The sequence below is a fragment of the Ochotona curzoniae genome, unplaced genomic scaffold (assembly GCF_017591425.1).
Source record: "Ochotona curzoniae isolate NIBS_2020 unplaced genomic scaffold, NIBS_Ocur_1.0 contig_2692, whole genome shotgun sequence".
In the NCBI taxonomy this organism is placed as follows: domain Eukaryota; kingdom Metazoa; phylum Chordata; class Mammalia; order Lagomorpha; family Ochotonidae; genus Ochotona; species Ochotona curzoniae.
Window position 1 is genome coordinate 14,389,716 of NW_024465556.1, and position 20,236 is coordinate 14,409,951.

The following is a 20,236-nucleotide window of genomic DNA, read 5'->3' on the forward strand; positions in this document are numbered from 1 at the left end:
GTGCTGGCTTATTAGAAATCAAAAATTATGCAGTCATCACTTTTTTAAAAATCCTTCTTTTACTTGATCTACAGGGAGTTTCATTTTTCTTCTTTACAAGTCAAGTTTCTTATGCTCAGAAATCCTAAAGAGTTAAAAGTCATAAAATTTCACTACTATTAATGATTTTGAACTTTTTTTTCAATTCTAATGGCGCATACAAAGCTTGAAGAAGCTTGGGAATCTTGGGTAACATACAAAGAAAAATGTGTTTTATATACAAAACATGTATTTTTTATAAACACAGAAACACATTGATTTAACTGTCTTAAAATTTCAATTATTTAGGAAGAAGAAAGAAAGCGTCAAGAGGAAATGGAACGCCAGCGTCGGGAAAGAAGATATATTCTGCCTGATGAACCAGCCATAATTGTACATCCAAACTGGGCTGCGAAAAGTGGGAAGTTTGATTGTAGCATCATGTCTTTGAGTGTACTTTTGGATTACAGATTAGAGGATAATAAAGAACATTCATTTGAGGTAATGTTTTTATTAGAAACCACCTTGGGTCCACACATTTTCATTGTTTTTGTTTTTGTATTTCTTCTGAATTCATGGAAGAAAAAGCAACAATTTTTTGCCAAACCGTTTTAATTAAAAAAATTTTTTTTGGTCTATTACATTACCGTGATAATCTTTGGCATTCCCTGTAAATTGATTGTTGGGATCTAAGTTCCTAATCTGGTTCTAGTTTAGTTGTTCCTGTGACTGTTTCCTAAGTAGTGGGCTGTTCATTTATCACAGCGTCAGTAGGTGATGTATAGCTGTCTGCATTTATTTTTTTAATTATTTATTTGAAAGGCAGAGTTGAAGAGAACAGATGTTCCCCAATGTGGGATGCCATTGCTTCTGAGGCTTAACTGGCTGTGCCACAGCACTGGCCCCATGATTATTATTTTTATTTTAGCTAGGATGCCTTTTAACTTTTGATCATTGAGTTGTAAGAGAAAATGCTGATATCTGTCTTTTCATTGTGAATCTACTTGTACCATTGTTTCAAGATTTTATTACTTTTCAGAAGGCATAGCTACAGAGGGGAAAAAGGAAAGATCAATCTTCCATCTGCTAGCTTACACTCCAGCTAGCCACAAGGACTGGAGACTATGCCAGGCTGAAACCAGTACATTCTAGATCTCCTCCATGGATGTAGGGGCCCCAGGCACATTAGCAGAGAGCTAATTTGCAGCCAGAGGTGCCAGGACTCCAAACTGTCACCCATGTGTAATGTTACCAGTGTAGAAGGTTGGATATTAGTAGTAGTCGTAGTATTAGTATTGGAAAGATAGATTTACAGAGAGGAGTCAGAAAAATCTTCCATCCACTGGTTCATTCTCCAGATGGCCACAATGGCTGGAGCTAAGCCAATCCAAAGCCAAAAGATTTTTCTGAATCCCATGCAGGTGCAAGGCCCCAAGGCTCTGAGCCATCCAGGGAGCCTGGTGGGAAGTGGAGCAGCTGGGACACAAGAATTCATATGGGATCACGATGCTTGGAGGTCGAGGATTAACCATTTGAGCCAATGTGCCAGCCCCCAATTGCTTCATTCCGTGAATAAAATTAGGTGTCCAAAAATATTGAGTAGTTTTTGTAGTTACTGTCCTGTACAAAATCATACCTGTACAAGGGATGGCTCCGTGGTATAGTAGTTTAAGTTTCTGTCTGTGGTGCCAGTATTACATATGGGCACTGTTTTGGGTCCTGGCAGCAGAGCTGGGCCTCAGTCCTTGTGTCCTGCATTCATGCAAGAGCCCCAGAAACAGCTTTCCCAACTCTGGCTTTGAACTGGCCTGCCTCTATTTGCTGTGGCCATCTGAGGCATGAACCAGCAGATGGGAAATGTTTCTCTGTCTCTCCTTTCTCTGTGCAACTCTGCCTCTCAAGTAAAAATAAATAACAAGCTCATCTAAAAAACACACATACAGCTTGATAGAATTCAGTTACTTACGGACTTAGCCCACTTTTTAATTTTTTTTAAAGGCTTAATCTTTTTTGGAAAGGCAGATTTACCGAGAGAAAGAGCAACAGGGACAGAGATCAGGTTCACTCCCCAAATGGTCACAGTGGCCGAGCTGAGCTCGGAGCCTCCTCTGGGTCTCCCACAGGGAAGCAGGATCCCAAGCATTTGAGCCAATCTTCTCTGCTTTTCCAAGGCATCAGCTGGGACTGTAACCAGTGCCCATATGGGTTGCTGGCATTGCAAGGTGGAGGGTCAGCCCATAATTGTTGGTTGTAATGGGTTTTTATTTGTTAAATTGTTTCATTGATCCAATATTTCCATTGGAATTGGTGTCTTCTACAGGTTTCATTGTTTGCAGAACTTTTCAATGAAATGCTTCAAAGAGATTTTGGTGTTAGAATATATAAATCATTACTGTCTCTTCCTGAGAAAGAGGACAAAAAAGAGAAGGATAAGAAAAGCAAAAAAGAGGATCGAAAAGAAAAAAGAGAAGAAAGAGATGATGAGACTGATGAGCCAAAAGCAAAGCAGAGGAGATCAGACGATAAAGAGAAAAAGGAAGATAGAGACGAAAGGAAGGTCTGTTGTGATTTCCATGATTTGACACCCTGGTGTAGGATTGAGTTGCAGTTTTCAATGATTATTGTTATTATAAGAATTTCTTAGGTTGAAGTTGTTTTAAGACAGATTAATATACCTCATGTTTTCTAGTGTTAGTCATTTAATGTTTGTTAAATACCTTGCTTAATTTTAAGGCATTTTAAATTACAGAAGGAAGATAAAAGGAAAGATGATTCCAAGGATGACGATGAAACTGAAGAGGACAATAATCAGGATGAATATGACCCGATGGAAGCAGAGGATGCTGAGGACGAGGAGGATGGTACGGTTCTCATTTACTGCATGTGCTTTGGTCATCACTGGAATCTATGGCATTTGTTTTTGGAGTAAAAAGTAAAACTGTACTGAAAATATTTTAAGCAGAAACATTTTCATTACCAATGTAAGTTTTAAGACAATCTAACACCACATTGTATGTCTCATGTGTAATTAATACTCAAGAATAGTTATTAAATATGCTACTCGGCCTGCATGTGTTAGAAACAGTCCCTGGTGTTCCCTAGAGCGTGTTCTTTTTTTCTTAAGTTTTATTTCCTGATTTATTGCAGAGGCAGAGTTACAGAGGGAAGGGCAGGGCAAAGCAGGGAGAGAGGCCTTCTGTTCTCTGTTTCCTGGGCTGGCCTGGAAACCATGTGGCCTGGGCTGGCCAAGCCAAAACCATGAGAGTCTTTGTGAGTCTCCCACATGGTGCATGGGCCTAGGTGGGCAGTCCTCAACTGAGACTCAAACCAGCACTCATAATGGGATGCTGGCACTGTGGTTGGCAGCTGAATGTGCTCTGCCAGTGCTGGTCCCTGGAACAGATTCTTTATAAAATTAATTTGGGTATTGTTAAATTGAAAGGTAGGACAACAGGGATTTTCTATATACTGGTTCACTCTAGAAATGGCTGCAACAAATGGGGCTAGATTTAGTTCAGATAAAAGCAAAGACCAGAAACTCAGTCCAGATCTCCTGGTGGCAGGAACCCCGAGTGTCTGAGCTGTCACTCCTGCTTCACTGGGTGCACATGAGAATGCTGCAGTTGGGGGCTGGAACTCATTCCCCCACATGAGGCTGAGCCCTGGTTATGGGCATTTGAAGAGTAAATTACAAGATGGGAGATTTCTCTTTCTGCCTCAAATAGAAACAAAAAGTTGTTTTTAAATTGATACTAAATTAAAAGAATTGCTAAGAAGCTCTTTAATAATACTTTTGTATGATTCATGAAAGAATGATGTTAGTTTGTTAAGGTTGCTGTCACAAGTTCTAGGGACTAAATGACATACAAATTTGTCATCTCACACCTTTGGAGGGTAAGGGCTGTAAAGTCAGCAGCATTGTTCCTTCTAACTCCACAAAGGATTTGTGGTAGGCCTATCTTAGCTTATAGCCAGCCAACTGCTCTACCTTAAACTGTGTGCAAATCCACCTGTTTATATAGTCCAAGGAATTGGGTTTGTAGTTTCATGGTCTCCATTTGACCTGCTTAACCTCGGTATACACCCTTCTTTGTAAATAAAGTCACATTCTAAGGTAGGGTTAGGACTTAAAGGTAATAATTTCAGGGAACCCAGTCTAACCCGTAGCATTGCTGTGGTTGGACTGGTGGCTGAGATCTTAGAGAATAGGTAGTGAGATAACATGAAAGGAAGCTTGCTTTTCTGCCAGCTACTTCCTGTGTCCTTCAAGAAATAACAAGATAGTTTGTGATGTGTGTAATATGGTTAATATTGTGATCTGTGTAAATCTCAAGTATTTTTAATGTTTGGATTTTGTTAACCAGTTATTAGATTAGAAATAGTGTGTTATAATTCAGATACAAATTTATCTTAAAATACATTTTTTCACTGTTTTTTACTTTTAGCTTTTAGAAATAAACGTTTTCTAATGTGTGATATAATTTCATGTATGTAAACCACACTTGGAAAAATGGCTTTCAAATATTTATGAAATTAATTTCAAACGACCTTTTTTTTTTTAAGATTTATTAATGATCCTGGTGTGCTAGCCTAGTGGCTAAAGTCCTTGCCTTGCATGCATAAAATAAAATGCATGCATAAAAATAAATTTTAAAATAAAAACAACAAAAGGTTTATTTTTTATTGGAAGGTCAGATATAGAGAGGAGAGACAGAAAGATCTTCCGTCCAATGATTCACGACGACTATAACAACTGGATCTGAGCTGATCCGAAGCCAGGAGCCCAGTGCTTCTTCCGGGTCTCCCACATGGGTGCAGGGTCCCAAGGCATTGGGCCGTCCTTAACTGCTTTCCCAGGCCACAAGAAGGGAGCTGGATGGGAAGCTGGGCTGCCGGAATTAGAACCAGCGCCCATATTGGATCCTGGCATGTGTAAGACAAGGATTTCACCCACTAGGCTACCACTCTAGGTTCATTCAAACTACTTTCACTCTTAAAATATTCTTTGACGTTTTGTTACCTCTGCAGTTGTTGAAAATATTAATAATTGCCTTGCCACTGTTAACATTTATGTTGTAGATCGGGATGAGGAAGAGATGAACAAACGAGATGACAAAAGAGACATCAACAGATACTGCAAAGAGAAGCCTTCCAAAGACAAGGTATTTATTGACTTACTACTACTTTGTTGTTTAACTGAAAGGCAGATTTACAAAGAGAATTTAAAGAAAAATGTGCCATCTGCTGGGGTGGGAGGAGGCTTCTCCCCAAGTGGCCATAATCATTGGAACTGAGCTGATCGAAGCCAGGAGCTTCTCTCTGGGTCTCCCACATGGGTGCAGGTTCCTATGGCTCTGGGCTGTCCTTGACTGCTTTCCCAGGTCACAAGCAGGGAGCTGGATGGGAAGTAGAGCAGCCATGACATGAACTGACGCCCATATGGAGTCCTGACACATACAAGACAGGATTTAGCCACTGAGCCATCACATGGGCCCCTACTGCTGCATATTTTAAGATTGATTTATTTGAAAGGCAGAATTAGAGTAGGAGAGAGGGATCTTTGCCCCTTCACTGTCCAAGTGACCACAGTGGCTCGGCCAGGCTGAAGTAGGAGCCTGGAACTCTATTCATGTCTCCCACTTCGGTCATGTACAGGCACTTGGGCCATTCTCTGCTGCTTTGCTACATGCACTAGGAAGCTGGATTGGAGGTGAATAGCAATTAGGACCCTAACTGGTGCTAATGGGATGCCAGCATTGCGGGCAGTGCTTTATCGCACTTTGGTGTGAATACTCTGAATACTACATTGTCTATAATGTGAATATTTTCATGTTATATATGACATTCATATTATATATGGAATAGTAGTGCACAACACAGTCATGAAATTAGTCCTTAAATGTTCATGTGTTACCACTAAACAAAATCCAGTTAGCTGGTAAGCGGGCATTTGACTCTGGTTAAGGTATCTGTTTGAGCGCATGGCCAGATTCTGGCTGTGCTGCAGATTCTAGCAGCAGGTGATGACTGGACCACTTGGGTCCCTGCTGCCCATGTGAGAGGCCCCCGCTGCTGGTGCTGGGCACATCGAGGGAGTGAACTGCTGGATGGAACATTTCTGTCTCTGCCTCAAATACAATTTATTTTTAAATTTGTTCATGATACAGTTTCTTAGGTTCAGGAATTTCCCTTCAACCTTGAAAGATATTTTTATTTTGTTGCTGTATCAGATATAATCAGTATGTGTGACTGCTATTGTAAAAATGGACACACTCCCCAATAGCTCAGTTTTCAAGAGGAAAACATTGTATATTCTATGTCTTTGTTTTCTTTAGGAAAAAGAAAAGACTCAGATGGTTACAGTTAACAGGGATCTGTTGATGGCATTTGTCTATTTTGATCAAAGCCACTGTGGTTACCTTCTGGAAAAGGATTTGGAAGAAATACTTTATACTCTTGGACTGCATCTTTCTCGGGCTCAGGTAATGCACCGTGCAAATATTTTAAATGGAAGCGTTTTTAGCAACTTTACAAAAAGACATACTTTGGATAGAATAGATTTTATATTGTATGTTGGTGCTTATCTTTAATCTCTGCTGACTGACATATGGAACATAATACTAATTGTATGATTGGTACCTTTTTTTGTTAAGTATGTTAAGGTCTTACTATGAAAATAAAAATCTATTTCATTTTGTTTTTACAGCCGCCTATTATTTCATTATACATACCATGATGAAACTGATAGTTCCTGTTGCTTTCCTTTTTGGAGCTATAATAAACAGGCTGCATGTGTCAGTATTTCCTAATGTGTGTTAGCATTTCTGTCACTTTTCAAATGATAGCTTACATTATTACTATTGATCACACTTTCAGAAGCATAACTGCATTGATTGAGTGGGAATGAATACTTGAAAAAACTCTTTCTGTGAATGTTATTAACATATTAAAAATCGAACCACTCTTTCAGAAAAATCAGAAATCTTTGTTTACTGAATCCCAGGTCAAGAAGCTTCTGAATAAAGTAGTGCTCCGTGAGTCCTGCTTTTACCGGAAGTTAACAGATACCTCAAAAGATGAAGAGAACCACGAGGAGTCGGTGTCCCTGCAGGAAGACATGCTAGGTATGCTGGAGTAGAATTAGGTTTGGCTTTTCTATAAATAAAGAAGGAAAATAACATAACATGGTATTTTACATTATAGGAAACAGGTTGTTACTTCCAACACCAACAGTAAAACAAGAATCAAAGGATTCAGAAGAAAATGTTGGCCTCATTGTATATAATGGTGCAATGGTAGATGTGGGAAGCCTTTTGCAGAAGTTGGAAAAGAGTGAAAAAGTCAGAGCTGAAGTAGAACAGAAGCTACAGTTACTAGAAGAAAAAACAGGTGAGGGGTGGCTCTGGACATTGCAGTACTTTCCCCAGCGTTTTAGCAGACTGAATGTGTATACATATGTATACTTAATACATGATTTCAGAAATTTGAAATTCAACTTTTTTTTAAAAGAATTTCAGTTTAATTAAAACAAACAGCATCCTGCTGTTGAGGGTGCATTCTGTGAGATGCACAGGTCTGTCATGGCTTTCGGCAGCTTAGCCCACGTGACCAAGGCTGCACCTTGCTGCTCTGGCAGGAGGCAACTGCCCCGCTCAGAATAGGCAGCAGGTCTGTAGGTGGGGCACAGCCACAGCCCAGACAGGCTGAGGGAAGCTCTGAGCCCGTTTTCTCATGACCGTTTTAAACAGTTGCCATATACAGCCCACACAGGTATATACTTTGATATAACCTTACATTTAGAATAGACACAAAATCTGACTTGACTTTTGACTTTACTTCACTTCTGTTTTAGTTAGAAATTGCTTTGCTTTATAAAATATTAGCTACTCATGTATATTCTCAGATTCATTTGTTGTTGTCTTGCTCCCTAATTCTAGTTAGATTAAACTTTCTTTGATCCAAATAATCTAAAAATGATACCTGAGTTCGGATGTAATGCCTGTTAAGTGAACATGTTTTAGAAATAATAAAATTAACATTTATAACCAGTTTTTATAGTTTTATCTACTACTTGGCCTCATAACTATATTGCTTTTAATCTGTTAAATTAGAAATTATAGGAGGCAAAATGGTGATTTTTAAATTTTTTTTTTTCAACAGATGAAGATGAAAAAAACATACTCAATTTGGAGAATTCCAACAAAAGCCTCTCAGTTGAACTCAGAGAAGTTAAAAAGGACCTTAGTCAGTTACAGGAAAACTTAAAGATTTCAGAAAACATGAATTTGCAATTTGAAAATCAGCTGAATAAGACAATCAGAAATTTATCAACAGTAATGGATGAAATTCACACTGTCCTGAAAAAGGTTAGAAATTTTAACATTGTCATGATTCATTTTAGTATTTAAGTCTTTCTAGAGTTTTTAATATATTTTAATGTTACTAAGCTGTTAATGGTTTTCTAGAAGCATATAATAGTATAACATCCATTATAAGATATAAAATTGATTCTCAAAAGATTGTATTTTCCTAAAATTTAGTGAGATCTTTTTTATACACAAATTTCTTAAGATTTATTCATTCATTTATTTGGAAGGCATAGTTAGATGGAGAGAGAAAAAGTTCTTCCATCTACTGTTTAATTTCCCTAGTAGCCAGGGTTGGTCCAGGCTGAAACCCAACCAACCCTAGACTGAATGTTTTAGGTCTTCTGTGGGAGTGGCAGGGCGCCAGGCACTTGGACTCTCCATCTTCTGCTTCTTTCCCAGGTAGATGAGCTGGTTTGGAAGTAGATATCCAGGAATTGAACCAGCGCCCATATAAGATGTTGATGTCTCAGGCAGTGGCTTAAACCCATTGCACAATACCAGCCCCTATATATACAGGCTCCTAAAAGAAAATGAAATGAAGGGGAGGGTAACTCGGAGATCTTTCATCAGTGTTTACTCTGCAGATGGTTTTAACAGCCACAGCTGGGCCATACCAAAACCAGAAGGCTTGAACTCAATGCAGGTCTCCCAGGGGAGTGGCAGGCCCAGGTCCTTGGACCATCCTCTACTGCTTTCTCAGGCACATTGGCATAGAGCTGAATTAGAAGCAGAGCAGGAGCTAGCATGTTGGTTCAACAGGCAGCACCAGTATCCTATATGGACATGAGTTCGTGTCCTGGCTGCTCCACTTCACATCCAGCTCCCTGCTTAGGCCCTGGGAAAGCAGAGGATGGACGGCCCAAAGCCTTGAGACCCTGCACCCACGTGGGAGACCTGGAGGAAGCTCTTGGCTTTGGATCAGCTCAGTTCTGCCATTGCAGCCATTTGGGGAGTAGACCAGCAGACAGAAGATCTTTCTGTCTTTCCCTCTCTCTGTAAGTACGCTTTTTGAATAAAAAAATAAGACATCTTAAAAAAAAAAAAAAGCAGCTAGGACTCTCAAACTCATTTTAAATGTTAGCACTGCAGTTGGCAGCTTAGCTTGCTGTGCCACTATGTTGGCTGCAAAACCATTTGATTTTTTTCAGAATTGTTATGGAATGGAGCAAAGCATCTTTAGCATCAAGATATTTAAAATAAGTCTGGGGCCAACATGGTAGCATAAGCTAATCTCCTGCATTCAATATGGGCACAGGTTCAGTCCATCTTCCCAGTAATTCTCCTCTCATGGCCTGATTAAGCAGCAGAGGACAAAACAAGTCCTTGGGGCCCTGCACCCTCTGCTGGCCATTTTGGGAATGAGCCAGTGGATAGGCGCTCTGTGCAAGTTTGACTTTCCCAAGTAAAATAAATTACATCTTTAAAAAAAAAAAAGATTTTAAAATTGTCAATATTCTTAGCACTAGAAAAAAATAACAAGCTAACAGAAACATTAGGAACAACCCCAGAGCAACAATTAAAATAATCTAATCTAATTTTTTTTATAGGACAATGTGAAGAATGAAGATAAAGATCAGAAATCCAAGGAAAATGGTGCAAATGTATGATAAAATTTGTGTAGTGATGAGGAATGGTGTTAAATAATGTAATATATAAAAATCATGATACAAGAATGTTTGAAGGTGATGCATGTTTGATTTTAGTAGTATAAATATCTGTTAGATGAAATGTATAAAGTTTATCAGTGTAAGTCCCTGCTTTTGAAAATTGCTTGTAATTCCTAGCATTCAAATTATTAAACACTCCTTGAGTGAAATAATTTTGCATTGCAAAATGGTTTAGGATGAACTTTGTTATAGTTTTAACCTCAATAAAGTTCATCAATATAACTGACAGTATTTACTCAGCTAATGTTGTTTAATCAAAATGCCTAGAAAAGTTTGTAGTATTGGGCTTTTAATTGTTAGTCTATCTTTTAAAATTTAAGCATAAACCTAAAATAGCATGCTACTTAAGTTTTGCAAGAATTTTGAACCAGTAGTATTTTATTTTTCACTGAAAGATGTCTTTAGTTACTCAAATTCAGTAGAAATTCAGTTCATCCAGAAAAGTGTATCAGAAACTTTAAAAAAAAAAGTATTACTGTATCTATTAGGCTTTATATAAAAGTCCTATTATTAATACTACTGTTTGAGTTACATGTTTTGCTTTCCCAGAATAGCTTCTATATTACTTCTGAGTTTGTTTTTAGTTTTTTAAAGAAATGCAGTGTATGTCCAATGTACAGTTCAGTACCAAGCCACTAGATGTCAGTATGATGCCTTAAGTTAAAAGTCTTTAATTAAAAATAATTTTTTATTAGTCTGTGTACTTCCTTCAAAGTTTTAGTAGATACTTAATGATCAGCCATTGAGTCAAAAATAGGAAAAGAATTGTATTTTAAAATAGTAGTTCGAGTACCACGAAGAAATGTGGCAATGTCTAGAAGTACTTGCAGGCCTCACAGTTGGCTGGGAGCTCCTGGCCAGAGCTGCTGCTGAGCATCATGGAACCACACAGCTCCTCATGTCAGTAGTGCCCAAGTTAACAGAGTTCTAAAAGAATAGAGTGTTAAATAACCCTGCCTGGCATGTTATGGTATCATAAAGAGATGCTAGTTAGTTTTATTTTGTCTGCTTCATTTTGGTAGACTAACACCTAGGTGTTCCAAATTAGGTGTGAGAATATAAAGTGCTGTATTAATGTGACTTAAGAGGAATTCACATGGCTTTTTGAAGTTGCTGTTTCTGATCTTAAGGCTATTTGAATGTATCCAAAGCCAGATACTGATTATCTGTTTACAGTATAAACATTTCTACATCTTGGAAGCAGGTGCTGTGCCCATCACTGCCTGGGAAAGTCACATCCCATGTTCATGTCCCGCTTTGCCTTTTAAATTCCAACTTTTCGGACCCGGTGCAGTGGCGCAAGTGGTTAAGGTCCTCACCTAGCACACCCCGGGATCCCATATGGGTGCTGGTTCTAATCCCTGCAGCCCCGCTTCCCTTCCAGCTCCCTGCCTGTGGCCTGGGAAAGCAGTCGAGGACGGCCCAAAGCCTTGGGACCCTGGGTGTGGGATACCTGAAAGAAGTTCCTGGATCCTGGCTTCAGATCGGCATAGCATCGGCCGTTGCACTCACTTGGGGAGTGAATCATCGGACGGAAGATCTTCCTCTCTGTCTCTCCTCTCTGTATATCCGCCTTTCCAATAAAAACATAGTAAAAATAAATCTTTAGGAAAAAAAAAAGAAAAAATATTCCAACTTTTCTCCTCCCCCAATCCCCCCATTGGAAGGCAGATAACAGAGAGGAGGAGAGACAGGCAGATCTTCCTTCTGGTGGTTTACTCCACAAGCGGCCCTAAAGGCTGGAGCTGAGCTGCACCAATCTGAAGCTCTCTTTGAGTCTCCCACACAGGTGCGGGGTCCCAAGGCTTTGGGCTGTACTCGACTGCTTTTCTCAGGCCACAAGCAGGAGCTGCGTGGGAAGCGGGGCTGCCAGGACACAAACCAGCACCCCTATGGGATCCCACACGAGGACTTTAGTCACTAGGCTACTGTGCCAGACCCCAATTTTTTTTTTAATGATTGATTTATTTTTATTGCAAAGTCAGATATACAGATAGGAAGATCTTCCATCCGATGATTCACTCCCCAAGTGCTGTGCCAATCCGAAGCCAGGAACCAAGCTCTGACACACCACTGAACATGAAATTTTCTCCATGGTTGGAGTTCTGAGTCCAGCAATTCAGTTGGGGAGATCCCCATAGAAACCTCATCTGAGGCCATCCCAGACCTTTTGTGTGCTTGCCAATACAGGGCCTGGCACAGTCTGTCGCCTCAAGCAGCTTATGCACGTGTTGGTGGTTGCAATTGCTGGGTCAGTTCTGCCTCCAGCCCTGTCTTTTACACAAGCCAATGGGTGTTGCAGCCCAACCCGATCCTGCCCACCACACACTTGACCTTTACATACACTAGTGGGAGCTACAGCCTAGTCAGTGCGACCCGCAGTAAACCCCACCAGGCTCCCCACTTGCTCTGGTTCTCATGCTTGCCAGTATATACAGCAGACTGGTCCTGTCTGTCCTACATCCCATTCAGCTCTCACACATGCCAATGGGCATCGAAGCTTAGTTCAACCCAACCAGCCCCACTATCTAGCCCACACATGTGCTGACGGGTGCCACTCTGTCTAGCCATGCCTGCCCCATTTCTGGCTCTCATGCTCACCAGTCAAAAGTGGCAACCCAGGAGGGAGGTGCCTGTATTTCCCTACTGGGCCCACTCCACTCCTAGATCTTGCACTCTCCAGGTGGTTCTGCAGTTTAACTTCACAGAGTTTGCTCCCCCCCTCATGCTGGTATCTGCCAGCTGATGCTGAGACAAAGCCCAACCAACCCACACCCACTCTGACTTAACGCTTGTACCAGTAGGATAGTCAACCCAGTCTGACTTTCCTCTGATCCAGCTCACATGAGGCCAATAGGTGTAGCCCTGCTCAGTCTGGTCTGCCATCATCCCAACTCACTCTCTAGCAGGAGTGGTGGTCCATCAGGGAAGCCCTCCACAGCCCCCATTACCAGGTTCATTCCCTCTCCCCTGGGTCTCACGTATGCTGGTTGGGTGCTGCAGTCCAGAGTCTGGCCTGGCCCACCTCACCCATTTGCCAGTAGATGTTGTAGTCTGGCTAGGCCTGCCTCAACCCAACTCCAACTCACGCTGATGGGGGCTACAGCCTAGCCCAGCCCAGCCAGTCCCCAGTCCTGGCCCTCATGTCAACTGGCTTGTGTTGTGACTCAATCCAGCCTGAATCACACTCCATTCTGGTGCTCAGGTCTGCCCTGACTTGCGCCAAATGTATGCCAGTGGGTACCGTTCCCCAGCCTGTCCTGGGCCGCTTCCCAGCATGGTACTAGCGCTCACTTGCAGGGACTGTATCCTGACAGAGGAGTTCCCCAAGCTCCTCCATCAGAATCTCCCAAATCCAGCTGTGGGTCCATGGGCCATCCCTACTTAGTCTACCTCTTGTCCTGGCAGAAACAGTGGGCTTTCCTGACTGGCCTTCACCCACTCCAGTTTTTACTGTTTGGTGTTACAGCCCAGACAAGCCTGGTCCACACCCAGACACAACTCACACATGGCTCAGCAGGGGCAGAGACCTAGCCTAGCCTGTCCTACACCTACCATGGTCCTCTCAAGACCCAGTGGGTGCTAGAGTCTAGACCAATCCAGCACACCCCAGACCCAGCCCACACTTCTGCCAAGAGACACTGCTGCCATGCCCAGACTACCAGACTAAACAACACCCCCACTCTGGCCTTCACACTCACCAGTGGGAACCACAACCCAGCCATGGCATCCCCTTTGCTCCCCAACCAGGCCTGTTCTCAGCCATAGATCTAGTGTCAGTGGTTGTTCTGACTCAGCTTGGCATATTCCCTCCCCTGACTTGGGCTTTGCCTTTGGATGATGTAGCCTGGTCTGATCCGGCCTGCCCCAGTCCCAACTCTCACTAGCAGGTGCTGGAAACTGGCCCTGCTCAATCTGCTCCCATCCCTGGCTCATACGAACTGGTAGGTAGCCTAGCCCGACATGACCTGCGCTCCAGCCTGGTTTCTGTACTTGCCAGTAAGCTAATGTTTGCTTGGCTCTACCTGATCCACCCCCTTCTAAAACCAACCCACACATCAGCCAACAGTGGGAGCTACTTTGCCCAGCCTGTCTGACTCCCAGGCCTGGACCACATGCTCACTCACTAGGGGAGTTTCCCCACTCAGCCCACTCCCAGTCCCAGATCTCACGCATGCCAACACATGCTTGGCCCTTGCCCAGCATAGACTACTCCATCTTGTCCTAGTATGAGCTGGTGAATGTGGTGGCCTGGCCCTCTCAACATCCAATTTTAGGATGCACATGCAGGTGCTGCAGCCTGGACCTGCCCAGACTATTCTCGGTCTCTGTACTTGTGTTGGCAGGTTCCATGGTCACATCTAGCTCAGCTCATCACCACCCCAACTCTTGAGCTAACCAGTGGGATTTGCCTTTACATAGGGTTTGGCCCACAAATCCCCCACAGAATCTACCCCCCGGACCTGGTTCTCTCCTATGCTGGTTGACCCGTCTCCTCTTCCAACATTCAGTCAGGTACTAGGATCTAGTGCTGCTAGACAGGTCCCCAGCCCTAGCTTTCGCATGGACTGGTGTATGGTGGTCAGCAATGTTCCATGCTAACAAGCCCAACTATGGATTCCCTTGTGAGCTGGTGCATGAGTCTGATCCATACAGATCACTCTCTCCTTCAGACCACCAGGTCTCAGACCCCTTATTTAGCTGCAAGTACAGTGGCCTTGTCGTTGAGTGTTCATCAGCATTCATCCACCTGCATGTACTGTGGCCTTATCCATGGATATCCCTATGCAGTAATTCCAAACCCCAAGATCCCAGAGCTTGCTGCTAGGCAACCAGCAGGCGAAGCCCAGCTCTGTTGTTGCTCTGGCCGCCCACAAGCCCAGGATTCGCCCACTGCTTAGCAGTGGTGGACGGGGAGCTAGGATCCCCAGCAGGAAGCCTCACCTGGCATGGGTGCTCACAGCCACATGGCTGAGAGATTCAGATAGCCACACCTCTGAGCAGACACCTGAGGGTGGGATTTTACCTACCACCCATTGACACAGCAAATGGTTTTGCTTTAGCTAGAAATTACTTTGGTCTCATTAAGAATGTCTGACAGCTGATACATCTTTTAATCCTAGAGGGGCAGCTACTGAACTCATTATGAGTTTTGCCCTTAAAGTCATATAAAACACAGTGATAATACCCATGGGTGCTTAAGCGCCAGAAAACTGGGTATGCAAGCTCCCCAGCTTAACCATGACAGTGTTTGGTCCTAGGAAGAGTCAACCAAGAAAGTTCCTTGAATATTTGTCCACTATAATTCACTGACTTGCATTATAAACACCCTTGCAACCCAGGAAACAGACTGCATCCCATGGAGTAGTCATTGAAGCTCATCCATAAGACCCAAACAGAGACCTCGGGCCTGGCATGATGGCTCAGTGGCTAAGTCCTTGCCTAGCAAGTGCCAGGAATCCATATGCACTAGTCCATGTCCTGGCTGCTCCACTTCCCTTCCAGCTCCCTGCTGTGGCCTGGGAAAGCAGTTGAGGATGGCCCAAAGCCTTGGGACCCTGCACGTGTGTGGGAAACCTGGAAAAAGCTCCTGGCTCCTGGCTTTGGATTGGTTCAGCTCTGGCTATTGGGGCCACTTATGGAGTCATTCAGCAGATGGAAGATCCTTCTCTGTCTCTCCTCTATGTAAATCTGCCTTTCCAATAAAAATAAATCTTTTTCAAAAAGACCTTGTACAGAGCCTGGTAGCGTGGCCTAGTGGCTAAAGTCTTCACCCTGAACGTGCCAGGATCCCATATGGGCACCGGTTCTAATCCTGGCAGTCCCACTTCCCATCCAGCTTCCTGCCTGTGGCCTGGGAAAGCAGTTGAGGATGGCCCAAAGCTTTGGGACCCTGCACCTGTGTGGGAGACCTGGAGGAGGTTCCTGGCTCCTGCCTTCGGATCGGCGCAGCACCAGTCGTTGTGCTCACTTGGAGAGTGAATCATCAGATGGAAGATCTCCCTATCTGTCTCTCCTCCTCTCTGTACATCTGCCTTTCCAATAAAAATAAATAAATCATTAAAAAAAAGACCTTGTACACACACTCGGGCAAAGGCAGATCTGGGGATTTTCGCTTCAGAGCACCTGATGACGGTGATCTCTCACCTTGCCCTGAGGGCGGGCAGCCACGGCCACAGTGACCACTCCTTTAGGCTGGCCCTCTGAGGCCTCCACTTCATCCAGAACTGCCACACAGCCGCCTGGAGTCCCTGAGGTGCCACAGGTAAGAAACCACTGGGGAAGATGGAATGACACTCATCCTCAAAAGTCAGCTTTACGGAACTCTGAGGTGAACATTATTTGGATAGAAACCTGAAACAAGATTTCTTGAAACCAGGCATAGGAAGATACCAGTTGTTCTTGATCAGAAAGAGAACCTGCAGATACCAAGGGAAACCACAAAGGGGCGCACTCTCCTCACGTAGATGCTCAGGTATGGGAAGTGTTAAGTGAGACATTGCAATACAATCAAAAATATCTGACTACGCCTCCACTTGTAGGGCCAGCATCCTGTGAGGCCACCAGATTGATTCCCGGCTGCTCTATTTCCAACTCAGCTCCCTGATAGTGGCCTGGGAAAGCAGCAGAGAATACCCCAAGGCCATGGATCCCTGCACCCATGTGGGAGATCCTGAGGAAGTTCCTGGCTCCTGGCTCTGGGTCAGCTTAGCTGTGGCTATTGTGACCATTTGGACAGTGTAGTAGCAGGTGTAAGACCTTTCCTTGTCTGTTCTCTCTCTGTAAATAAGGCTTTCAAGAAAAAGAAAAAGTTGCCTCATGTCGTCTTGAAAAGTTTTACCTGCTACCCCACAGTGTCAGCCCCTAAACTTTAAACAAACAAAAAATCTTAGCTTGTTGAGCTGAATAGGGGAAAAAAAAAAAAGAATTGAGATGAGAGGGAGAGAGGTAAACAGTAGGCGACAGTGCTTTGTTTTCACAATCAGAGATGGAGACACCGGCAAGCCGGCCGCATCAGACTCTGGGCAGGTGTCAGAGTGGCCAGAGAGCTTCTCTTAGCAACAGGTGGGTAGTAAGCGAGGCTTCTCAGCTCCAGGTTCTGCATCCGCATCCGCAGGGTAGGCACCCGCCTGAGATCCCTGGGAGGCCAAGACAGAAAAGCCTGGGCTTGTCTCCTGGGGCCAGAGATTAGTTGCTGTCACCAGAGGGACCTTCTTAAAGGCCTGGCTTTAGGGCTAGCATTGTGACACAGCTAGCTAAGCCACTGTGATGCCACATCCCATAGAGAGCATCAGTTTGTGCCCCAGCAGCTGTATTTCCAATCCTACTATTTGGAACACAATGTGGTCCAAGTGTCTGGGCCCCTGCTTCTGTGTGGAGGATTCAGAGTAAGGCGCTTGCCTCTAGCTTGGCCCAACTCCAGCTGGTGCAGTCATCTGGGGAGTGAACCAGCAGATGAAGATCTCTGTCTCTCCCTTCCTCTTTGTAGCTCTTTCAAAATGAATAAATAAGTAAGTAAATAAATAAATAAATATCCTTTTTTAAATAAAGGGAATATGGTGGTGGGGGGGGACCAAAGCTGTCAAATAATAGGTTAAGCCTGCAGCTGTGGTGCCAGCATGCTATATGCACACTGGTCCAGTCCTAGCTGTTTCATTTCCTATCCAGCTCCCTGCTTATGACTTGGGAGAACAATGGAGAATGGCTCAAGTCCTTGGGATCCTGAACACAGGCAGGAGACTTGGAAGAAACTTTTGGCTTCTGGCTTCAGATCAACTCAGCTCTGGACATTGTGGTCATTTAGGGAGTAAACCAGTGGATAAAACATATTGCTATTTGCCTTCCTTTTTCTTTCTTTCTTTTTAAATTTTTGTTGTTGTTACGAAGTCAGATATACAGAGAGGAGGAGAGACAGAGAGGAAGATCTTACATCGGATGGTTCACTCCCCAAGTGACAACAATGGCTGGTGCTGTGCCAGTCCGAAGCCAGGAGCCAGGAACTTCCTCCAGGTCTCCCACACAGGTGAAGGATCCCAAGGCTTTGGGCTGTCCTCAATTGCTTTCCCAGGCCACAAGCAGGGAGCTGGATGGGAAGTAGAGCTGCTGGGATTAGAACCAACACCCATATGGGATCCCGGCGCGTTCAAGGCATGGACTTTAGCCACTAGGGCACTGCACCAGGCCCCTTGCCTTCCTTTTTCTTTTTTACTCCATTTTTTAAAGACTTATTTTTAGGGCCTGGTGCAATAGTATAGTAGTTATAGTCCTCGCTTAGAACGTGCCGGGATCCCATATGGACGCCAGTTCTAATCCCAATGGCCCCGCTTCCCATCCAGCTCCCTGCTTGTGGCCTGGGAAAGTAGTTGAGGACAGCGCAAGACTTTGGGACCTTGCACCCACATGGGAGACCCAAAGAAGGCTCCTGGCTTCGGATTGGTTCAGCTCCAGCCATTGCATCCACTTGGGATGTGAACCATCGGACGGAAGATCTTCCTCTCTGTCTCTCCTTTTGTATATCTGCCTTTCCAATAAAAAGGCAAATCTACAGAGGGAAGAAGAGACAAAGATTTCCTATCTACTGGTTTACTCCTGAAATGGCTGCAACAGCTGAAGTTGAGCTGATCCAAAGCCAGGAGTCAGAAGCTTCTTCTGGGTCCCCCGCATGGATGCAGGGTCTCAAGGCCCTGTGGCATCCTCGATTGCTTTCCTAAGCTACATGCAGGGAGCCGAATGGGAAGTAGAGTGGATGGGATATGTACCGGTGCCCATATCAGATCCCAGCATGTGCAAGGTGAGGATGTAGCCATTGAGTTATTGTGCTGGACCCAAGCTGACTTGTTTTAAGGTATGCTCCTGGTTGCACAGACCCTGGAAGTCTGCAGACAGAGGTCACCTCGGGAAACCTAGGGCAGGAGGGGAAAGCTAGTGTCCCCAAGCTCCCTGCTTTCTTGAGCGTTTGTCATTGCTACAAGCATCACTTCTGCTGCTTTGTTAAATTTTAAAGATTTACTTATTTCTATTGGAAACTCATATTTACAGAGAGAAGCAGAGACAGATCTTCCATCTGCTGGTTCACTCCCCATGTAGCCACCATGGCTGGAGCTGAGCCAACCCAAAGCCAACAGCCTCTTCTGACTTTGCCATGTGGGTGCAGGGTCCTAAGGCTTTGGGCTGTCCTCGACTGCTTTCCCGGGCCACAGGAGAGAGCTGGATGGGAAGTGGAGCAGTCAGGACACAAACACACAGAGCACGCAAGGTGAGGACTTCAGCCTCTAGGCTACTGCAGCAGGCACGCACTTCTGCTTCTAACTCCAGGCCAGTTAGCCAAAGTGGCACTTTCAGAGTCTCTGTGGCCCAGGGCCACGCTAGGAGACGTGCAGCTTTGGTGTGGAAGCAGGGCCCCAGCTCAGGCGCAGCACACGAGCCTGTCCAGAGGCCCCCTCTCTGGTGCCCTTATCTGCGGTCTCTGATTAACTCCAACTGGGAGAGGGCCCACTTCATTTTCTTTCTAAGTGGTTATTTTAAGATGCTGTTTTTTTATGAGGCATTTAAACTTAAAAACAAGTATTTTGGAGTCTAGGTTTAGCTCTCTCAACTACCTTTTAAATACCTGGCCCCTGGCATTGTTGTACCTTGTCCTGGGCAAAGGCGGGCCTCTGTACCCCGGCATTAGAACCTGCGTGCCCCATATCCCACATTAAAGTATGTCTTAGGGTTGCTGTGTTTTTCCTGTTTATCGCACTCGTGCAGTTTCATTATTAACATGGATGGGCCATGTACTCAGGACCCTGCATCCACATCAGCCACCCCGAAGAGTCTCCTGCCTCCAGGCCTCAGATCAGCTCAGCTCAGGCTGTTATGAAGGAAGTGAACTTGGAAGATTTTTCTCTCTGTGTCTCCTTCTCTGTGTAAATCTGCCTTTCCAATAAAAAATAAATAAATCTTTAAATAAAATGAAGGCCCGGCGTGATAGGGTAGTGGGTAAAGCCCTTGCCTTGCCCACACCGGGATCCCATATGGGTGCTGGTTCTAAACTTGGCAGTCCCGCTTCCCATCCAGCTCCCTGCTGGTGGCCTGGGAAAGCAGTTGAGGATGGCCCAAAGCCTTGGGTTCCTGCACCTGCATGGAAGACCCAGAAGAACTTCTGGCTTCGAATTGGTTCAGCTCCAGCCGTTGCAATCA

At 44.2% G+C, this 20,236-nt stretch overlaps 1 protein-coding gene across 3 annotated transcripts in view; it reads left to right on the forward strand.

Annotated features, from left to right (window-relative positions):
• CCAR1 (cell division cycle and apoptosis regulator 1) overlaps positions 1-10,748 on the forward strand; it is a 39,746-nt gene extending 28,998 nt beyond the window's left edge. For all 3 annotated transcript variants that reach the window (XM_040975860.1, XM_040975859.1, XM_040975861.1), the window contains 9 exons: positions 328-519; positions 2,339-2,575; positions 2,768-2,879; positions 5,098-5,180; positions 6,354-6,500; positions 7,022-7,142; positions 7,222-7,407; positions 8,179-8,384; positions 9,935-10,748. In XM_040975860.1, the coding sequence (XP_040831794.1) occupies positions 328-519; positions 2,339-2,575; positions 2,768-2,879; positions 5,098-5,180; positions 6,354-6,500; positions 7,022-7,142; positions 7,222-7,407; positions 8,179-8,384; positions 9,935-9,994 (1,344 nt within the window). In that variant the 3' untranslated portion in view covers positions 9,995-10,748. The remainder of the gene's footprint in view (positions 1-327; positions 520-2,338; positions 2,576-2,767; positions 2,880-5,097; positions 5,181-6,353; positions 6,501-7,021; positions 7,143-7,221; positions 7,408-8,178; positions 8,385-9,934) is intronic.
• The last annotated feature ends 9,488 nt before the right edge of the window (positions 10,749-20,236 follow it).